Below are 20,337 nucleotides of genomic sequence, written 5' to 3' on the forward strand. Positions count from 1 at the left end.
AATGCCGGGCTGTTTCCGGTAACTGACATTGAATATCCGGGTGTTTTTTGGCCGGCTTGAACTTAAGTAGCTAAGTGAATATTCAGTTCTGGCTGGTTAAGTTTATAACGGCAAAAGATAGGACTTCTATTTAGGCAGTATGATTTGGTCACTAAATATAGCTGGCCAACACTTGAATATGAAAACCTTGTGATATAAAGAAACCTTGTCTTTGTGATCTGTATTTTTCTTGTAACTCTGCTGCTTATGGCTCTATCAAGCCTCTCTTGTACTGACTCTTCAAACCAAGCAGTTACAGGCTACAGCAGTTACAGACTTACAAGCGCCTGGAAGCTGGTAGAAAGCCTTGAAGCATCTAGGCCGCCTTTTGTGTAAGTTGCTGGTGGTTGGTCATTGTATAAGGGAATACATGGACCCCATGGTTTATTGTTCTTGGTGTACCTCTGTGAGAAAGGAAGGTTGTGCTTTCATCTGGGGTCTACTGTGTGCATTTGTGCTTTATGAAAATTCAGTGAAATGTAAATATACATATATATGTTGTGATATGTTTCTCCTCCTCTCTCCTCTTGTACCTTCAGCTGCCAAACATGTTTGGGAACCTGCGCTCCACCTTCATGGCGCTGATGATCGGGTCCTATGCTTCCTCGGCTGTGACGTTTCCAGCAGTGAAGGTAGATCCTGGTATCACCAGCAGGGAGGCCAGTCATGGCTTTTCGCCTGCAGGATATGTTTCATCTTCGATTCTTCATTGTTCTGTCTCTCTGGGATATGCAGTAACCCAGTTTTGCTGTTTGTGGTTTGGTTGCAGCTAATCTATGATGCTGGAGTTTCCTTTGTCGCTATCATGTTGGCCTGGTCTGGCTTGGCCTGCCTGATTTTCCTGAACTGTCTTATTAACTGGCCAAAGGAATCTTTCCCAGCACCAGAAGAAGCAAATTACATGTGAGTGAGTACAGTCGGGTGGTAGGTGTGGAGAAGTGAAAGGTTAACAGGAAGGGGGGGGGGAGCAAGAAAAGAGCATAACGAACAAGAAACTGGTTTAGGGGGAAATATGTAGGAATACTGGAATGGTATAGGAGCACATGCTGTGGGAGATGGATGGTATCAGCATAGAATGCTGAACGGGCGTAGCCAGACAACAGATTTTGGGTGGGCCTAGGCAAGAAGTGGGTGGGCACTAAGTGTTCTTGCCTCCCCCCACCACCAAAAAATGTATCTCAGCTGGTGGAAAAATGCTTCTTTCCACCTTGCAAATCTGCAGCAGGCATGCACTGAAAACTGAGCATGCGCAGGTACTAGTAACGTGGAGAGTAGCGTTTTCGTTACCATCAGAGGGAAGTTTCAGCTGGCAGAGCTTGGGATCCCCACCAGCTACCGCTAAACATGTGTTACTGTTACTTGGGCCTGAGCCCTAAGTGGGTGGGCCCCGGCCCACCCAGGCTCACCTGTAGCTACGCCACTGATGCTGGAGATGATGGACAAAGGATCTGAACCAGAATAAGAGCTCTAACTTAAGGGGGGGGAAGGGAAGACTGTTGGCTGCAGGTTGCTGGTCTAAGAGAGCTGGCAGGGGGTAATAACTCTAAATGACTACATTTGCACAAAGCATGACAGGAATGAACTTCACTTATGGGACAGAGAATGTTCAATGTGATCCTGTTCTCTCAAAGTTACTGTTAGGCTTAATACTTGCATTGTGTCAGAGAGCCTTCTTTAGGAGCATGTAAAGAGTAATCAGGATTGGCGTTGGAGTGGTGTAAACAGGGCACATACCCTAGGCCCTATGCCAGAAAGGGCTCCAGATCTGCCCAGTCCTGGCAGGCTTTGGGGCCCCCTTGCACATTTCTGCCCTGGGCCACCACATGTCTAGACCAGCCCTGGGTGTAAAATGTACAAGCAACATATCAAGGTGCACTTGGAAGTTCTTGGAAGTATAATCAAGCTGGGGGTGTCTAATTTAGTTGGGGTAATTTCTGTAGCCCTGAAATTCAGACTGTGGGAGATAGCTAGGCTGTCTCACTTGGTCTGCGTTGAATCCAGATATTCAATGCCGGGCCGTTTCTGATGACTGGCATTGAATATCCAGGGTTTTTTTGGCCAGTTTGAAGATAACTGGCTATATTGATATTCAGACATAGCCGGTTATCTTTACACCAGCCAAAGATATATTAGGGTTTGACATGGCCAAATATGAGTGCCAAACCTGGTTTAAAAATTGGCGGATAGCTGGTTATATCACATAATATAACCAGTTATCCACCAGGTGATAACCATGGATATTTAGCGGAGGATAGCTGGTTATCTCCTGCTGAATATTGGCAGATAGCAGGTTAAGTGCTATTTAACCGATCAGAATCCGTTTTGAACGGTTAAATATTGCTACATATCAGGCAGTGTATATTTCTGCTGCCTTTACTAGTCCTTGGGGATCTTTTCTTTCTCCAGTCACTGTACAGAACAGTCACTTGGTCCTGGCACTTCTATTAATAAAGTACTGACTGGTGAGGAGATGGTAGAAGAACTGGCTTTTTGGGAGGGAGGGAGGGTAGTGGTGTAACAGTGCTGCCTGTGGGTGAGAGATGATATTGCTGCTGTAAAGAGATGCTGTATAACATTCTGGTGCTTCTAAATGGTTATGAACAGGTCTTTTCCTTTTTGTTGTTTTACAGTAAAAAGATTAAGCTGAGTGGTCTGGCCCTAGACCACAAAGTGACTGGTGACCGATTCTATACCCATGTGATCACTGTGGGTCAAAGGTTAAGCCAGAGGAGGGCATCTCTAGATCAGGGGAAGGAGTTCTACCAGTCCACAGAAGACCCGCAGCAAAAGGCTCCCCCTGACAGTATGTCCCATCTCTGGGGGTAGGGATGGGGAGTATGAGTACAAGAGCTTTGTGTGTGTGTTTGTGTGGGGAGGGGAGAGCATGCAGGTGCAGATGTCGACAGTCCATACTGTGGGCCTTACACAAGATAACGTTTGTTTCTAGAGGCTTTTTTGATATGGCCTGTAGGCCTGTGGTGCAAGGAGATGCAGCACTATAAGTTAATGTAATAAATTTGTAGTCTTAAGGTTCTTTTGATTAAAAACTACCGATCGAACTTATAGTGGGTAATATTTAACCCACGGTGATCAGTGTTTCTTTATACTTGGATACCGGCATTGAATACAGTGGCCGCTGAAGTTATCTGAGTGCTGTTGATATTCAGCACCTGTGCCCGGATAGGTGTTAAGACCTGTTTGCTGTCCTGACTTGCCTGGATAGTTATCTGAGTAGGGGTGTTGAATATCCACAATACCAGATAACTTCCGGCCCTTAGACTGCCCCGGCACTACCCCAATAGGGTCCAAGTGGTCGGACATGATATTCTCTGGATAAGGTGCTCAATATTCAGTCACTTAACCCTCCATTCAGTCACTTAACCCTCCATTGCCCCATGTAAGCCGCATTGAGCCTGCCATGAGTGGGAAAGTGCGGGGTACAAATGTAACAAAAAAATATATATATATCACTGACTGGACCCAGTGAGCATGTGCTGTTTTCCGGATAACTAGTAGCAAGTATATTGGCTCCAAAGCTCTTTGAAAGATAATTATCTTTGGGATAAAAATTCCTCTCTTCCCTGCCTAAAAGTCTTCACACTGCTCCTTATATACATTATATACAGTGGTTCACCTGTAGGTTGTGTCTCCAAACTGCAATATGATTGGAGGCTTTGTCCTTAATATGAAGTTATACAGCGTAACTTGTGTAGTGGGGACCACGTGTTCCTTTGTATTAAGTTTACACTACTTTATACTTTCCATATCTCCATTACCCTCTTTCTAAAAGAATCCAATGCTGCTTGCAGCGTAGTAATTCAAAAATGTAGTAACATATTCAAACAACAACCTCATAATAATACATCACATGAAATATGATCATTAACACATCAAAGATATAAGACCAGTCCCAAGAATTTCTGTTCGTCATCTCCTCTTGCTCAGAGCAGCAGCATTATACAGCTTAATGTATATGACAGGAATTTTATCCTTCATATAAACTTATAGAGGGAATAATTCTATAACTGGCTGTCTCCATGTAGGAATTATGAGGCTGCACGATAAGAGCCTATTCTGTAATGGTACCCAGTTGTGTAGGTTCCATTAGGCGCTTGCAGTGCAGAAGTGCAGGTGCCTAAATGTGGCAGGGATGCACGTAACACAGTATTCTGTAAGAAAAGGCATTGCTGCTGCGTGAATTGTTGGAACTGCACCTACTCATGTTTATTGGATTATTTTTGAGACATCGCCATTAGCATTGCGTAATTTGGATGATTGCTTGTTCTTTTGCTTGATATTTATCCATACCCCTAATGCAGGCAGGAAAAGAAAGTTCAGAACGAATTGAGGGTGGGAGGTCATTCCAGAGTCTCAGGGCCAGAAAAAAAGAAAGCAGCAGACCTGGTAGATTCATAGTGTGCGTTACGAGGGGACGGAAGGACAAGACATCTAAAGAACGTCTCCATCTTTTGCTTGACATGATCCACACAGCTGCCCCCAAGTCGGTCAATATCATGTAGGTCAGCCAGGGTCTCTGTCATTTTGTTAATAGCTGCTCCAGTTTCACTTTCAATCAGACATCACTGCCGAAACCCAGGCCAAAGTATCGGCTTGCTTATCCGACATTGCTGCCTGGATGTCCAACCGCCACCTGAAACTGAACATGGCCAAGACCGAGCTTATTGTCTTCCCACCCAAACCCACTTCCCCTCTCCCTCCACTCTCTATCTCAGTTGATAACACCCTCATCGTCCCCGTCTCATCTGCCCACAACCTCAGAGTCATCTTCGACTCCTCCCTCTCCTTCTCTGTGCATATCCAGCAGATAGCCAAGACCTGTCGCTTCTTCCTCTATAACATTAGCAAAATTCGCCCTTTCCTCTCTGAGCACACCACCCGAACTCTCGTCCACTCTCTCATTGACTACTGCAACCTACTCCTCACTGGCCTCCCACTTAGCCATCTATCCCCCCTTCAGTCCGTTCAGAACTCGGCTGCACGTCTTATCTTCCGCCTGGACCGATATACTCATATCACCCCTCTCCTCAAGTCACTTCACTGGCTTCCGATCAGGTACCGCATACAGTTCAAGCTTCTCCTACTAACCTACAAATGCACTCGATCTGCAGCCCCTCCTTACCTTTCTACCCTCATCTCCCCTTACGTTCCTACCCGTAACCTCCTCTCTCAAGACAAATCCCTCCTCTCAGTACCCTTCTCCACCACCGCCAACTCCAGGCTCCGCCCTTTCTGCCTCACCTCACCCCATGCTTGGAATAAACTCCCTGAGCCCATACGCCAGGCCCCTTCTCTGCCCATCTTCAAATCCTTGCTCAAAGCCCACCTCTTCAATGTCGCCTTCGGCACCTAACCACTACACCTCTATTCAGGAAATCTTGACTGCCCCAACTTGACATTTCGTCCTTTAGATTGTAAGCTCCTTCGAGCAGGGACTGTCCTTCTTTGTTAAACTGTACAGCGCTGCGTAACCCTAGTAGCGCTCTAGAAATGTTAAGTAGTAGTAGTAGTAGCAGTGGTCTACTGATATAGTGCATCTCAACACGACTGGGAGGGCTGGAATTATTATCCAATTTGCTGTCACTGACCACATCTGATCCAGGTCAGTTGCCCGCTCCACTCCCTGTACCATTCTGTCAGGTGCACGTTCAACTGAAAATAACTGTTTGAGAGTGCCGAAGCAGGATTTATTTAGTCTTCCTCAGGGGCGTAGCCAGACTACAGGTTTTGGGTGGGCCTAGGCAAGAAGTGGGTGAGCACCAAGTATTCTCCCCCCTCCCCCCCCCCAAAAAAAAAATATCTCAGCAGGTGGGAAAACGCTTCTTTCCACCTTTTCAGTCTGCAGCAGGCATGTGCAGAAAACAGAGCATTGAAGAGTACTGTTTTCATTACCATCAAGGGGAAGTCTTCAGCTGGCTGAGCTTGGGATCCCCACCAGCTACCACCAAATGTGTGCTACTGTTGGATGGGCCTGAGCCCAAAGTTGGTGGGCCCTGGCCCACCTGTGGCTATGCCACTGGTCTTCCTATCATTGCCACAACTTTGCAGATCAAGGACTTTCTGCTGAGCCGCTTATCGCAAGTGGCTCTTAATACCTCTCTTGCAGGAGCTCACAGCTTAAGCAGCCATCATGCCGAGGCGATGCCAGTTCCCACCGCATTTTATCTTTAATATAAACTTAATCCTAAACTTGTACTAACAGCTGGGCCGATTTTCTCACTTATTGGCACACCAGCGCCTTCATGTTGCCTTTGCTTACGCTGCTACCATGTACAGTCATACAAACACTCCATAAGCTGACCCAAAATATAGTTATATTTGTATATTAGAGACAGTAAGGCAGGTAAATTATCCTTTATAAAGAGTTAAAGATCAAAATGTTTCTATTGCAGGCATTTTTTCTGTAAAAGGTCATTATGCCTATCCTGCCCTGCATGCTTTGAAAGCTCTTCTGGCAAGTATTTATACTCATACTGTTGCTAATAAAAATATTATATCTCATATTCTAAATTAGCTCGCTGTAATTAGCTGACCTGCTGTTTCCTGGAATTCCTGGGAGCAGCTGTGCTGAGAAGTGTGTCACAGATTATGTCTCGGAGATTGTCGTCTGATTGGTCAATTTAACTGTTATGCTAGAAATTACATGGCAGGCATTGTGGTCCAATCGTAGAGCACTGTGTGTTTTAGGTAGTGCTGCTGAGAATTAACAAGTAGGGAAAGCATGCAGAGACATGGCTTTGGGACTGCTTTCCAGCATAGATTTGTAGAAGGGGATAGTGGAATTCATGCACTACAGACTATTCTGTCCCTCACTGCCTTGGACAATTCACTTGAGGAATTCCATTTATATAAATTAATTTGCTAAGAATATTCTGATAACTGGATTAAAGAATCATGACTGCTTAATGGTTAGGTATGATTAGAACATTAAACTTTATCAGAACAGAGGTTACTTAGAATTGAAACAGAGAAAAATAGACAGATAAAGACCATATGGCCTATCCAGACTGCCCATCCATGCCAATTGCTCCTACCTAAGATATTTTCTAATTCTTCTTGCAGAAACTAAGAAAATTAGAGCAGGAGCAGTTTAAATTGGTTGTTCAGTCATTAGTCCTGAGTAAATTGGATTATTGCCTGGCAGCACAACGTGAGTCTGTACAGGAAGTATCTAAAATAATTGTAAAAGAAATTCCCCGAAAAAGCGATGTGTTCCCGTTGGGATTCTTCACAAAGCTAAGCTGAAATTAAATACTTCCTTCGTCTGCTTCATGTTTGTTTTAAAGGCAGTATTATGCATTCTGCAGTGTTGGTGGATTGGCCGCTGTTGTGGACAGGATGCTGGGCTCGATGGACCCTTGGTCTTTTCCCAGTGTGGCATTACTTATGTACTAACTTCAGAAACATAAAAAGTGATTTTGAATAAAGGTTAAGAGGGAGGTTTTTGGCCGATGATTAGTTCAAGTTGGAAAGTGCTGCAAGTGGTTCAAATGAATGGTGACATTTGCATATAATCATAGTGCTCATCACCGTTGCAACTTTGAGCCTTTTACTAATGAGACCTTTTCCCCTCCATTTTTAATATAAAGAAATAAGAAGTAAAGTAAAAAGTGATAAAGTATGTTAACAAGATGTTATGACTACTAAGAAGGTTGCACAGAGATTCGTTGTGAGTGTATATTTCCCACTATTTTCGTGATTAAATTGGATTATTGTAACATAGTTTATTTGGGGGAGTCAGTCTTCTCAAACAGTTATAAACAATACAAGACACTGTGGTCATTAAAAAAAAACTTCTCATATTTCTCCGTTTTATTTAGTTTAATATCTTTTATTGGATTTCAACATAATACAATAGAAGCAAGAGCTCACCACAGTTCAACAAGCAACAGTTACAAACTTGGCAAAACTGGAGCTCACATTCAAGAAACAACTATCCACAACTAGAAACACATTAAGAAAAAGGAGGTGGAGAAATAATTAAAAAAAAAAAAAAAAGGAGGGGGGTGCTGGAGGATACAAGTCCAGACATGGAGCATGCATAGGCCACAAAATACATCAACCTCAGTGCTTAACTCTGTACCGAAGCAAAATAGGACACCAGTGGCAGCCATTTTTCCCTATAGGAAGCGAAGCGAGAAGATTTCTTCGCCAGATGTAATTCGAATTTGTACATTTGGAGCAATACTCCGTTTTATTTAAGCACCCATTGGCTTCCAGTAGAAGCCCGGATTCTGTTCAAACTTGGCAGCTTAGTATTCAAGATATTATATGGAGTTATTCCTGGATATATATTGTTATTGATATGTCTTGCTGCTTCAACTTGTTAATATTTCCTGGCCCTAACAGTGTGCGTTACTGGAAACTATTTCATAAAGTATTTTCTTATCAAGCAACAACTTAATGGTCATCGCTTCTGGGTAGTATTAGGTCTTTACCTGGTTTTGATCGTTTTAAGAAAGCGATTAAAACACATCTATTCTAGAAGTATGTTTTGGGTACTGCTAATTAACTAAATACATTTTATGTATAATTTCAGATATATGATCTAGTTTTCTTGATGTAATCCACTAAGAAGTATAGCTACATAATGCAAGATTCCACATTAGATGTCACTGACCAGGAAAGGGATCTAAGCGTCATCATTGATGCTATGTGAAACCCTCTGCTCAGTGTGCAGTGGTGCCTAAGAACGCAAATAGAATGTTAGGTATTATGAGGAAAGGAATGGAAAACAAAAATGAGGACATCATAATGCTTTTGTATTGCTCCCTGGTGCGACTGTACCTCAAATATTGTGTGCAATTCTGGTCACCACATCTCAAAAAAGATATAGTGGAATTAGAAAAGGTACAGAGAAGGGTGATGAAAATGATAAAGGGGATGGGACGACTTCCCTATGAGGAAAGGCTAAAGCATCTAGGGCTTTTCAGTTTGGACAAAAGACGGCTGAGGGGAGATATGATAGAGGTGTATAAAATAGTGAGTGGAGTGGAATGGGTAGATGTCTACTCTTTCCAAAAATACTAGGACTAGGGGGCACGCAATGAAGTTACAAAATAGTAAATTTAAAACAAATCGTAGAAAATATTTCTTCACTCAGGGGGTCTTTTACTAAAGCTTAGCTCAAATTATCTGCAGCAGGGCCCATAGGAATAAAATGGGCCCTACTGCAGATAACTCGAGCTAAGCTTTAGTAAAAGACGCCCTCAATGTGTAATTAAACTCTAGAATTTGTTGCCAGAGAATGTTGTAAAAGCAGTTAGCTTAGCAGGGTTTAAAAAAGGGTTGGATAGCTTTCTAAAAGAAAAGTCTTTAAGCCATTATTAAAATGGACTTGGGGAAAATCCACTGCTTATTTCTAGGATAAGCAGCATAAAATGTATTTTACTGTTTTGGGATCTTGCCAGGTACTTGTAACCTGGATTGACCACTGTTGGAACCAGGATGCTGGGCTTGATGGACTTTTGGTCTGTCCCAGTGTGGCAATACTTATGTACTCTCCCTATCACTTCCCTTAGAGATCTTATGTACTTGTCCCGAGCTCTCTCGACTACTGAATGTAGGTTATTGTTTCTGGAATGTTGGCAAATACTACATTCTGGGCCTCTGCTTCTTGTGTGTATTTGTGAACATGTCATGTGCGTAGGGGGATGAAGGAGGTTATGGGTGTATGGCTTGGAAAATATGTCTGCGGTGATTTGGAAGGTGCCCTTCATTTTTTTCCATTTTTGTTTCTGTCTGGGCCAACTGCTGGGGGGAAGGGAAGCATTTGGAATAGAACACTTGCCAGCATTCCACACCCTTGTATTTCCTCCCAAGGTAAAGCAGTGAGTATTTTTTTTAACTACTTCAAAAATACCAACCTAACTTCTGGTTATCAGAGTCCTCAGAAATAGTCCAATTTTTTTCCAGCATGTGATTTTCTCTGTGCTTGGTTTCGAGAAATATTTTGCTCCCAGTTGGACAGACAGACACTAATCCCTTTTACACAATTCCTTCCAGCATTCCATACAGTAGGTTGGAAAGTGTAAAGGAGGACAGCTTGAAAGGGGTTGTTTTCCTGAATTTAGTCTGAGCTCTGGCATTCATGTGTGAATTGGAGATATAGCAGAGCACCTTTCCCAGAGAAATCTGGGATTCAAGCTAATTATTCACTCAGGAATAGTTTAATTTTTCATCTTTTACAGATATAGTAGAGTATTGCTTATGTGACCTTCTTGATTATCTGACATACCTCGGTGATGGCACAGCATTGTCACTGAAATGCAAACAGGTTTCTCTGTCTCTCCTCTCTTTTCTGGTATCACATTTAGTTAAAAGGTAGCAGTGCTAGGTAAACTTTATTTTACTGCTTCCTCTTGAAATATGCATTCAATATACTTTCATATTATCCCTCATCCACTTTTTCCTGTATTATCCGACTTTTCGATTATTCAAAAACCTGTTCCTATTTACGTTGGATAATCAAGACTCTACTGTATAAAATTTTGAAAAATACATATTTAGTATGGGAATAAATAAAAAAGGAAATCAACAAAAGAAAGGAGTTGTTACATTTTGTAATAAAGTGAAGGTTTATCCTTATAAGTACATAAGTGTTGCCATACTGGGACAGACCAAAGGTCCATCAAGCCCAGTGTCCTGTTTCCAACAGTTGCCAATCCACGTCACAAGTACCTGGCAGCATTCCAAAACAGTACAGTACATTTTAAGTATTCAACATTTTTTTATTGATGATAAACATATATTGTCACAACAATAGTCCGGAGTGCACACAGTGTCACCCCCAAGACTTCCATTCGTATAATAACATAACAGCATTCATCATCAACTTTTTTGTTAAACATTTCCCCCCTTATCCCCTCCCCGCCTTCCCTTGTATCTCCCAACCGAATCTTGTTTTCTTATAGATTCGTTGGATTCCCTCCTATTCCTTTTCTCAAGGGTAAAACTAGTGTTTATAAAGTCCCCCCTCCCTACCTCTTCGTCCATCCCAGCCCCTTCCCTTTACTTTACACAGAGTCTGACATCTTTCTTATTCATCCCACTTATATCAAAAAGGAACAGATTTAAGCGACACAACCTAAGGCCGTTATGTCTCTCAAACTAGTGTGCGTGCATCCAATTATGCCCCCTTATCACTTAATGGATGTGGCTGTCTCTCAGTCACACATGTCTTTCAAAATCCCTCGTTATCAATCTAGTGACTTGTTTAATTGGTGAAATATTTGTCTTCCACCTCCTTAAGTAGGGTGTCATATTAATCACCTAGTCATACTGTTCCTCCCCACAATCATGTGTATAGCCTAATATAATAGCAATTTCAAAAATTTAATAAATAACTTCTCCCTCGGGGTGTTAGGGTCTCCCACAATGGTTCCCACTGCGCCCTGAACCTTTGGCCCGGCAGACTATCCATCTCTCGTATTCCACACCGGTCAACTCGCATTTGTTTAAGCATTTGACCCCGCCACACCTGCAGTGGAGGCTCCTCCATCCCCCTCCAGAACTGCAAAATTGTGTTAATGCAATAGTACATTCCAATGCATAAGAACGCCCTGAGCCCCTCCGGAGGTATTGCTGTGTATCTAAAGTTATTGAATAATATTTGTGGATCTTTAATGAATGTGCAGTTCCAAATCCGATCTATCTCTTGCCCTACCCGTTGCCAGAATCTTTGAACATGTTTGCAACCCCAGAACATATGTCCCAATGTGGCCATTTCACAATTACATTTCGGACAGTTCCCATTCTCTGCAAATCCAGCCTTAAATGCTCTACTTGGAGATATATGGGTTCTAAGGAGCCACTTGTATAGCCTCTCTCTCTGCGGAACTGACAGCCTTTGTCTGTATAAGGAGTTCAAGTACGTTTTACAGGTCTCAGGGGAAATTGTACAGTCTAAATCCCGTGACCACCCTCGTGCCAACCTCAAGTAATCTAGCTCAGCCGTTGAATCTTTAAGCTGCTGATGATGGAACCTCAGAGGAACAGCAAGCTGAGCTCTTAGGGTGAAATCTTCTGCTAAGACTTCCACCACATCCTCCGTTAAATCTTTCCAATCTAGAGAGGCCAAGTAATGTTTTAATTGATAATATGCAAAGTGGTTATTCCCCGAGATCTTATACTTTTGTTGGAGCTCAGGGTAGGAATATATTTTCCCTTCCTCTGTCACAATATGTGCTAGGTACACCATTCCCTGTTTTCCCCATTTGTGAAATATTCCACCCCCCTGCCCAGGTAAAAAGGCCGGATTATTACAGATCGACAACCAAGGTGATATCCGGGCCGAAAAGTGGCGTCTTCTACAAGTCCACCTCCAGGTCTCCCTGAGCGCTCGCAGCAACGGATGTATTCTAAAAGCATCCGAAGGCAAAGCAATCCCGGTATGCAGTAATGTACTGAAATGCATCCCAGGGATCCTGGAGGTCTCCACAGATGTTACTGAAAAATCCGAAGTCCCTCGGTACCAGTCGTTTATATGTCTCATCGAACAGGCAACCGTCAGGAACTTAATATTCAAAAGACCCATACCTCCCGCGTCCCGTGGTGTTGTAAGTTGTTCATATGTTAATCTAGGTTTTTTCCTTTGCCACAAGTACCCCTGTATTATTTTAATGAGTAATTTGTCATCTCTAGATTTTAGGAAAAGGGGTAGTTGCTGGAATACGTAGAGCCACCTGGGGGCTATCATCATATTAAAAAGCGCAACTCTTCCCCAAATTGTTAGCGGCAGTTCCTGCCACATGGTCAGTTTGCTTTTAGTCATTTCCATGAGGGGGTTTACATTGTCCTTATATAACGAGGCATAGTTATTAGAGATCAGCACCCCCAGATACTTTAGTTTAGGGCCTACCCACGTAACAGTACATTTTAAGCTGCTTATCCCAGAAATAAGCAGTGGATTTTCCCAAGTCCATTTTAATAATGGTCTATGGACTTTTCTTTTAGGAAGGTAGCCAAACCTTTTTTAAACCCTGCTAAGCTAACTGCTTTTACTACATTCTCTGGCAACAAATTCCAGAGTTTAATTACACATTGAGTGAAGAAATATTTTCTCTGATTCATTTTAAATTTACTACTTTGTAGCTTCATTGCGTGCCCCCTAGTCCTAGTATTTTTGGAAAGAGTAAACAAGCGATTCATGTCTACCCATTCCACTCCACTCAGTATTTTATATACCTTTATCATATCTCCCCTCCGCTGTATTTTCTCCAAGCTGAAGTCAAGAGCCTAAGCCATTTCAGCCTTTCCTCCTAGGGAAGTTGTCCCATCCCCTTTATCATTTTCATCTCCCTTCTCTGTACCTTTTCTAATTCCACTATACCTTTTTTGAGATGTGGTGACCAGAATTGCACACAGTATTCAAGGTGTGGTCTCACCATGGAGCGATACAAAGGCATTATAACATCCTCATTTTTATTTTCCATTCCTTTCCTAATAATATCAAACATTCTATTTGCTTTCTTTGCCGCCATAGCACACTGAGCAGACGGTTTCAAAGCATTCACCATCTCCTGGGTCTCAGATAAAGGTAGGCTGTCCTGATGGTTGTACATATTATGTAGGTAGATTGCTGCAATTAATAATCGCGTCTTTACCACGTAGGGGTTAGATTACAAATCTTGCCCTGTATTGATGCTTCTGTTAAGCTGCAGTTGGATATGAGAAGCATCAGCTTGTCTTGCTTAGATAAGTAAATGCGCATGCAGATCAGCTCCCCGTCCTATCAGCTTCGCAGGAACAGGTGCTGATGCATTCCCTAGGTCAGGAGAGATCAGTGGAGGTGTCTTGATTCTGAGGCCCCTGAAGCTGTTCCTTTTCCCTGCCCTTCTTGCATGTCCCAAACCTTGTGCAATGCTGTCTGGTCCCTTCATCACACAGTTCCTGATAGCTGAGCCTCACAGGGTTTCCCATGGCAACTCGTCTCCTTGTGGTTGAAGGGTAGCATTGCACTTAGGTTACAGGTAACTAGTGAAAAGTGTACATAGCACATATTAAGCACATGGTAGTATGTAGAAAGGTGAGCAGAAAGGAAAGGACAGTCAAAGTTTTAGGAAGTAGGTTCCTTTTGATGGGATGTTTGGGTATTTGGGGCAGGTAGATGATTTTCCTGCTGGAACTTTGTCACGTCTGAAAAATACTTGTGAAACGCCCCCTCCTGACCTGGCAGGCACCCCCTGGGCCAGTACTACCTGAGGTAAAAGGCTTTCAGTGGGTAAGATTTCCCTCACTTTTCCCCAGGAAAATTCCAACAAACACTTCTATGAATTTAACTCTCTTAGGATTTTCCATTCCTCTGTTATCTGGTCTCTGCACTCCTAACAGGTTTCACAGAACTCTCCTTCTGGCTATGACTCTATTTAATCTGTCCTCAGGATGGAAAGCTCCTCCCCTCTTCTCAAGCACATGTTGCTAAAGAGAAGAGAAAAAGATACATTTCACTGACAGCTTCCTTTAGTCCACAGCCTGTTTAACACATAAATCATGTCCTATTGAAACCTCTTTGGGTTTCACCCATTAATGTCTGAAACTAATAATATAAATTTGAAGAACTGTGATGTAGCATTTGATGTTCATTTTTGCTGTCATGTTCTGTGTTTTTCTGATTACTTTGGGATAGTGAGAAAGCACTCTGGTTGGTTTTAGGGGGTGTGGTCAAGGAGGTTTAATAAACAGGAGTGGAAGTGAGCCTATGTAGTCCATTGTAAGCAGGGCCGTGCCAACACGGTAAGCGAGGTAAGCATGGCAGGAGGGCACCATCCTCTGGGGGGCGCCCCACCGCACCATGCTTACCTTGCCCTCTTCTCCCCAGATCCTTTTCCTTTTTTTTTTGTTTAAATTTACCTCTGTCCGGCGGCAGCGTAGCGTTAGTGAGGAGGCGGCACTCCCCCGCCCCGACGTGTCAGTCTTCCCTTCGCTCAGTTCCGCCTTCTTCTGACATCAGAAATGACGTCAGAAGAAGGCGGGACACTGAGCGAAGGGAAGACTGACACGTCGGGGCGGGGGAGCGCCGCCTCCTCACTAACGCTACACTGCCGTCGGATAGAGGTAAATTTAAACAAAAAAAAAGGAAAAGGATCTGGGGAGAAGAGGGCGGGTAGTGTAGCGATCGTTTTCGGGGGGGGGGGGGGGGCCAACTGCAGGGGGGCGCCGGAGACCCTAGGCACGGCCCTGATTGTAAGCAATGAAGCCAATTAGGACTGTCTGCCCTTCCAAGCACAGCTGTCATCTCCATTTACTCAAAACAAAGCAAGCAAACCTATGAGCTGCTGCATCCTCACTGTCGTTTTTTTTTTTTTATTGTTGGTCCATCTGTAACAAGTCTAAAGCTGTTTCAATTGGATAGGCAGTACCTTAAAAGGTGGAGGAGAAAAGTTGTTATTGGTTTGTTTGCTTTTTTACTTATTGGACACCCTTTTAATTTATTTGAAAGCTTCCCATATGTAGCTATAAATATCATGAAATAACAATTGAATATCACTAAAACAGCTTAAAAATTATTATAGCTGCTAGAAAGAGCAATTTTAAACTCTGTATTTTATGCTCATTTTTCTACACTAAAAACTAAATAAATACACTGTATACAATACAGATAGCCAAATTTCAGTGAGGATATCCTGTTTCCTGATGGGTTCATGTTAAATGCTGTTGTACTCTGCCTTGGGAAGCCTGGTGTTATAAAGATGATGGAATATATTGAAATTAAATGGAAGTAGAATTAAACTTTCCTTTCACTGTGGCACATGTAATCACACCTTCATCTGTTTTATAGAACTTTACCTTTTAGATACACAAATGTATTATTCTGTTGTTTGAGCATGTTTCAGGGACAAGTGGTTTATAAGTCAAAATAATAAAAATATTTTCTGTCAAACAGATCTCTCATTTGTGGAAACATAACTAAATGGGCTATAACCCCTAATGCAGCCCATTGTTTTTCTTATATTTTGTTCTTGTGATGGCTCATACTGTGCCAAAACTGGAAATACAGTGAGACAGAATAATAGAATTCAGTAACATCCAAAACTTATTTTTTATGTTTTAATCATCTTTATTAAAAGCAAAACATGTTGGTTGATAAGCTTCATATAGATCAAGAAAAAAAAAAAAAAACAGTAAACCATCCAACATGGCACAATAAAAACTTTTACTTTTACCCCAAGAACCCTTCCCCTCCCTCCCTATAAGCCCACCTGACTGTTTCCACCCGCCAAAATAACACAACACATGTACAGATCAGTAGGACTCAAAGCATTTCATAACAAGTAAAACCATAAACAACACAGTTTATACCAAATTGTTTAACCACACTTTGGTTTTGCCTTCGGGTTTAATAAGCAATACCATGTGCATGTAAGGTCTAGATAAACAAATGTAAACAATCTAATACTTGGTAGCAATAATTAAACAGTGATGGAATATTCACATAGCAGGCAGCCAACAGATTTATTTTCCACTGAAAATAATCAACTTTGTGTAAACTTGGTGACTAAATACTGTGCTGCTTGCTATTTTGTATTTTGGCGGTGTATTGTTTGCCTACATAATAAAATCGCACTTGCAAATATTTTTCTGACACGGCGTTAATTAACAAAAGCAACCATAAGAGGCAGACATGGTCATATAATTAACATTATAATTTTATTTGTATTTGGGTAATGACTGAGACAAATACTATTAAAAATTATATAACAAAGCATGAAGTTGACTTGGTTAACATCTGCTGTATATCAATCAGTAATAAATAATAGTAATAAACAATATTAAGTGCACTTTTATAATATACAACTGCATTCTTCAAAACAGGAGCAAGTTCCCACAAACCATCTAGGCACAGGTAAAAAAAAAAAAAATTCTAATGCTCCTAGGTTTCAACCTAATACATGTTAAATGTGGGCTATGACTGTCATAAATAAATAGAAACTCTGAATGTTAAGCACCTGATTCTCATATGATGTCTGTTTTAGTGGCCCATTACCAGGAGAAAAAAAATCTCTGCACGAATATAACACATGCTAGGGTGTCCCTGTAACCAGCCCCTTCAACTGACCACTGATTAAGATTTATAACAAATTACTACTCTTGCTATGAAAAGTTATCCTGTTTTTATGCTTCCTCTGTGTACATTCGTATGCTGCACAAGCTGGCATGTTCGAAAATATAAGTGAGATTAAATAAAAATGCTGCCAAGTAACAATGAAGAACGACGACGTAGATGCAGCAGCTCATAGGTTTGCTTGCTTTGTTTTGAGTATACGGGGATGACAGCACCGCGGATAAGGGAAAACTCAGACTAACCTAATTGGTTTCAGCATTTTGAAGTCGCTTCATCTCATGTCTATTAAACCTCCTTGGGTGTGGTGATGAAAGTACTCTGTGATTGGCTGGTACCAGGGGATGTAGTGATGAAGGTACTCTGTGATTGGCTGGTATGGGGGGTGTAGTGCTGAAAGTACTCTGTGATTGCCTGGTATTATGGAAATAGTGGTGAAAGCACTCTGTGATTGGCTGATATCAGGGGCCGTAGTGAAGAAAGCACTCTTTGGTTGCGGGAACCATGGGGTGTAGCAGGGGTGGACTGACCATTCAGGCAACTGGACAGTGCCTAAGAGCTCAGAGACTCTGCCCGGTTGCCCTCCATAGCATATTGCAGCCCTCCTTGGACCTGTCTTGAAGGGCCTGGTGATCTAGTGGCCTCTGCAGGAAAAGGAAAGAATCTCACTCTTTCCTGCCTATTGCCGCTACTCTGCATAGTGGTGCCGGTGCTGCTGTGTTTTAAATGGCTGCTGAGACTCACAAGACTATTGCGGTAAGTCTCGGCAACCGTTTTGAAAAACAAGGCACCACCGGGCACAGTAGCGATAGTGGGCAGGAAAGAGGGGGGTTCTTTCCTGCCCCCACAGAGGCCATCAAACCACCAGGCCCTTCAAAGTAGGACCGGGGAGGGCAGTGGCACAGCAGGCAGTGGCTGGGGGTACCCCAATGACCTTTACTGCCTGGGGGCCCCGACCACTGACAGTCTGCCCCTGGGGTGTAGTGATGAATTCACTCTGTGATTGGCTAGGACTAGAGGGGCATAGTGAAGAAAACATTCTGTAAGCTGTAGTTTTTTGTTCTTTTTCCTAGAAGCAATCCCATTTCGTCGCAGTGTCTGTTCTGCCATCTTTCTCTGGAGTCTTGTCACCATGGGCATGACGCAGCTGAGGGTCATCTTTTACATGGCTGCCATGAACAAGATGTTGGAGTTCCAAGTGACTAGAGGGGACGAGCATGGTGAGAGGGGAGGGGGCAGAGGAGTATGAGTACACAGTGAGGAGAGGGGGCAGAGGAGGATGGGAGCACGGTGAGAGGAAAGGGGTCAGGGAGCAGGATGACAGAGGACATGGTAAGAGTGGTGGCATGGTGAGAAGAAAAGAGGGAGCAGAGACAGAACAGGAGGACAACACAGTGAGACAGGATGGGGACAATTGGAGATGAGCAGCGAAGGCAGAGAATCTCCATCTCCTAGAGAAAGAGAGGCAGAGGAGGAAACAGATAGAAAAAGAGTATATGATTCTGAAAAATAGAGGAGACAGCAGGGACACTAATGAGATGAAGACGGAGAGAATGAGGTAGGACTTTAGAAATGCTTATGCCATATTTTTAGAGTTGTGGTTATTTTTGTCCTTTGTTTTCCCTTCTAGTTTCCAAACATGTGAAGGAGGAGGCTGAATCCATAGGTAAGGAAAATGATGTAGTAAAATGAAGCTTTCTGTTTTGAGTTAATGATAGCTCCTTTCTCAGTGTGGGTATTCTGCCAATGCTGGAATCTTCTTCTTTCTTCTTGATAGTCAGCTTCTATTCCTCCATCTTTGGAGTACTGCAGCTTCTCTGCCTATTCAGCTGTCCCTTCATTGGCTATGTTATGGATTGGCGCATGAAAGAATGTGTGGATGGACCAGTAGACAGATACACAGATGAACATATTGGGTGAGTATAGAGAAAGGGAGACTGTCTCCATCTACAGCCCAGTTTCACTGATGCTGAGTCTGAACCCTGGCAATGGTGTGGGTTATAGATTCTGCATTCAGAGACTGGAAACGTAAGTCCAAGCTCACTACTGTGATGGGGTATAGAATCCGCTGTACTCAAAGGCTGGTTATTAGTGAGCAGGGGTAAAACTCCTGCTGTGCTCAGGCTTGGAGTGTGAATCCCAGCACTATAGAAATGATTTGTATTAGTAGTAATGCAGAGGTGCAGAGATCTGACTGTGCTCAGAGCCTGGGAGTGAGTCTTAGCACTAGTGCCCTGGGATTTAGCTCCTCCTATACTCAGGCTGGGAGTGAGAGTCCCAGAGGTATAGAGATCCAGCTGTGCTCAGAGGCTGGGACCGAGTCCTGGCATAGTGCCCTGGGGTATGGCTCTTGCTGTGTTCAAGCTGAGAGTGGGAGTCCTGGCACTAGTGCAGACGCGTAGAGATCTTAATGCACTCAGAGGTTGGGAGTGAGTGTCTTGGGTTTAGCTCTTCCTGTGCTCAGGCTGGGAGTGGGAGTCCCGGTATTAATGCAGAGGCATAGAGATCTGACTGTGCTCAGAGGCTGGGAATGAATTCTGGCACTAGTGCTAAGGCCAGAAGAGTAAGTCCCAACACCAGTGCAGAGGTATACTGTATAGACCCGACTATACTCAAATGCTGGACGAGAGTCCTGGCATAAGACTGGTGATGTGTGAATCACGTGGCCCTGAGTCTGGAAGTTTGACAGAACTTTTTTTCTTGCCACAGAGAGAACTCCACAAAAAAGCCCAAGAAGCTGCGTGACAGGAAGATACAGAAACTGACCAATGCCATGAGGGCTTTCCTCTTCACCAACCTGCTGCTGGTGGGGTTTGGCATTACCTGTATGATCCCCAGTCTCCCCCTGCAGGTGATTGCTTTTACAGCTCTCTGAGGTTTTGCTGAGGAATAACAGCTCATATTCACATTCAGAACTGGTATTTTACATTTCACTCTGTTTCTGTTTTTCTTCACAGTTTCTGACATTCATCTTGCACACGCTGGTCCGTGGCTTCTTTCACTCAGCTTGTGGTGGTCTCTATGCTGCTGTGTGAGTTTCTCAAGTTCTGTGTGGGATACGAATCCTAATGCTGAGGGAATTTTCACAGTAAATGGCTTCAATGGCCATGAGATTGGACCCCTCCTCTACCTCATCCCAGGCAAAACCCCTGGATTTCACAGTCCCTTCTCTTTCCCCCACCTTTTAGGTATAGTATGTATGTTTGGGGACATAGCGGTCT

At 43.1% G+C, this 20,337-nt stretch overlaps 1 protein-coding gene across 1 annotated transcript in view; it reads left to right on the plus strand.

Moving 5' to 3' along the window:
- The window catches only part of SLC43A1 (solute carrier family 43 member 1), a 103,277-nt gene that overhangs the window by 69,532 nt on the left and 13,408 nt on the right, over positions 1–20,337 (plus strand). Inside the window, exons 6-13 of the mRNA XM_030186291.1 lie at positions 579–671; positions 809–942; positions 2,670–2,842; positions 18,190–18,336; positions 18,747–18,782; positions 18,894–19,032; positions 19,826–19,967; positions 20,074–20,147. Coding sequence (XP_030042151.1) covers positions 579–671; positions 809–942; positions 2,670–2,842; positions 18,190–18,336; positions 18,747–18,782; positions 18,894–19,032; positions 19,826–19,967; positions 20,074–20,147 — 938 coding nt within the window. The remainder of the gene's footprint in view (positions 1–578; positions 672–808; positions 943–2,669; positions 2,843–18,189; positions 18,337–18,746; positions 18,783–18,893; positions 19,033–19,825; positions 19,968–20,073; positions 20,148–20,337) is intronic.

This window comes from Microcaecilia unicolor, chromosome 1, assembly GCF_901765095.1.
Source record: "Microcaecilia unicolor chromosome 1, aMicUni1.1, whole genome shotgun sequence".
In the NCBI taxonomy this organism is placed as follows: Eukaryota; Metazoa; Chordata; class Amphibia; order Gymnophiona; family Siphonopidae; genus Microcaecilia; species Microcaecilia unicolor.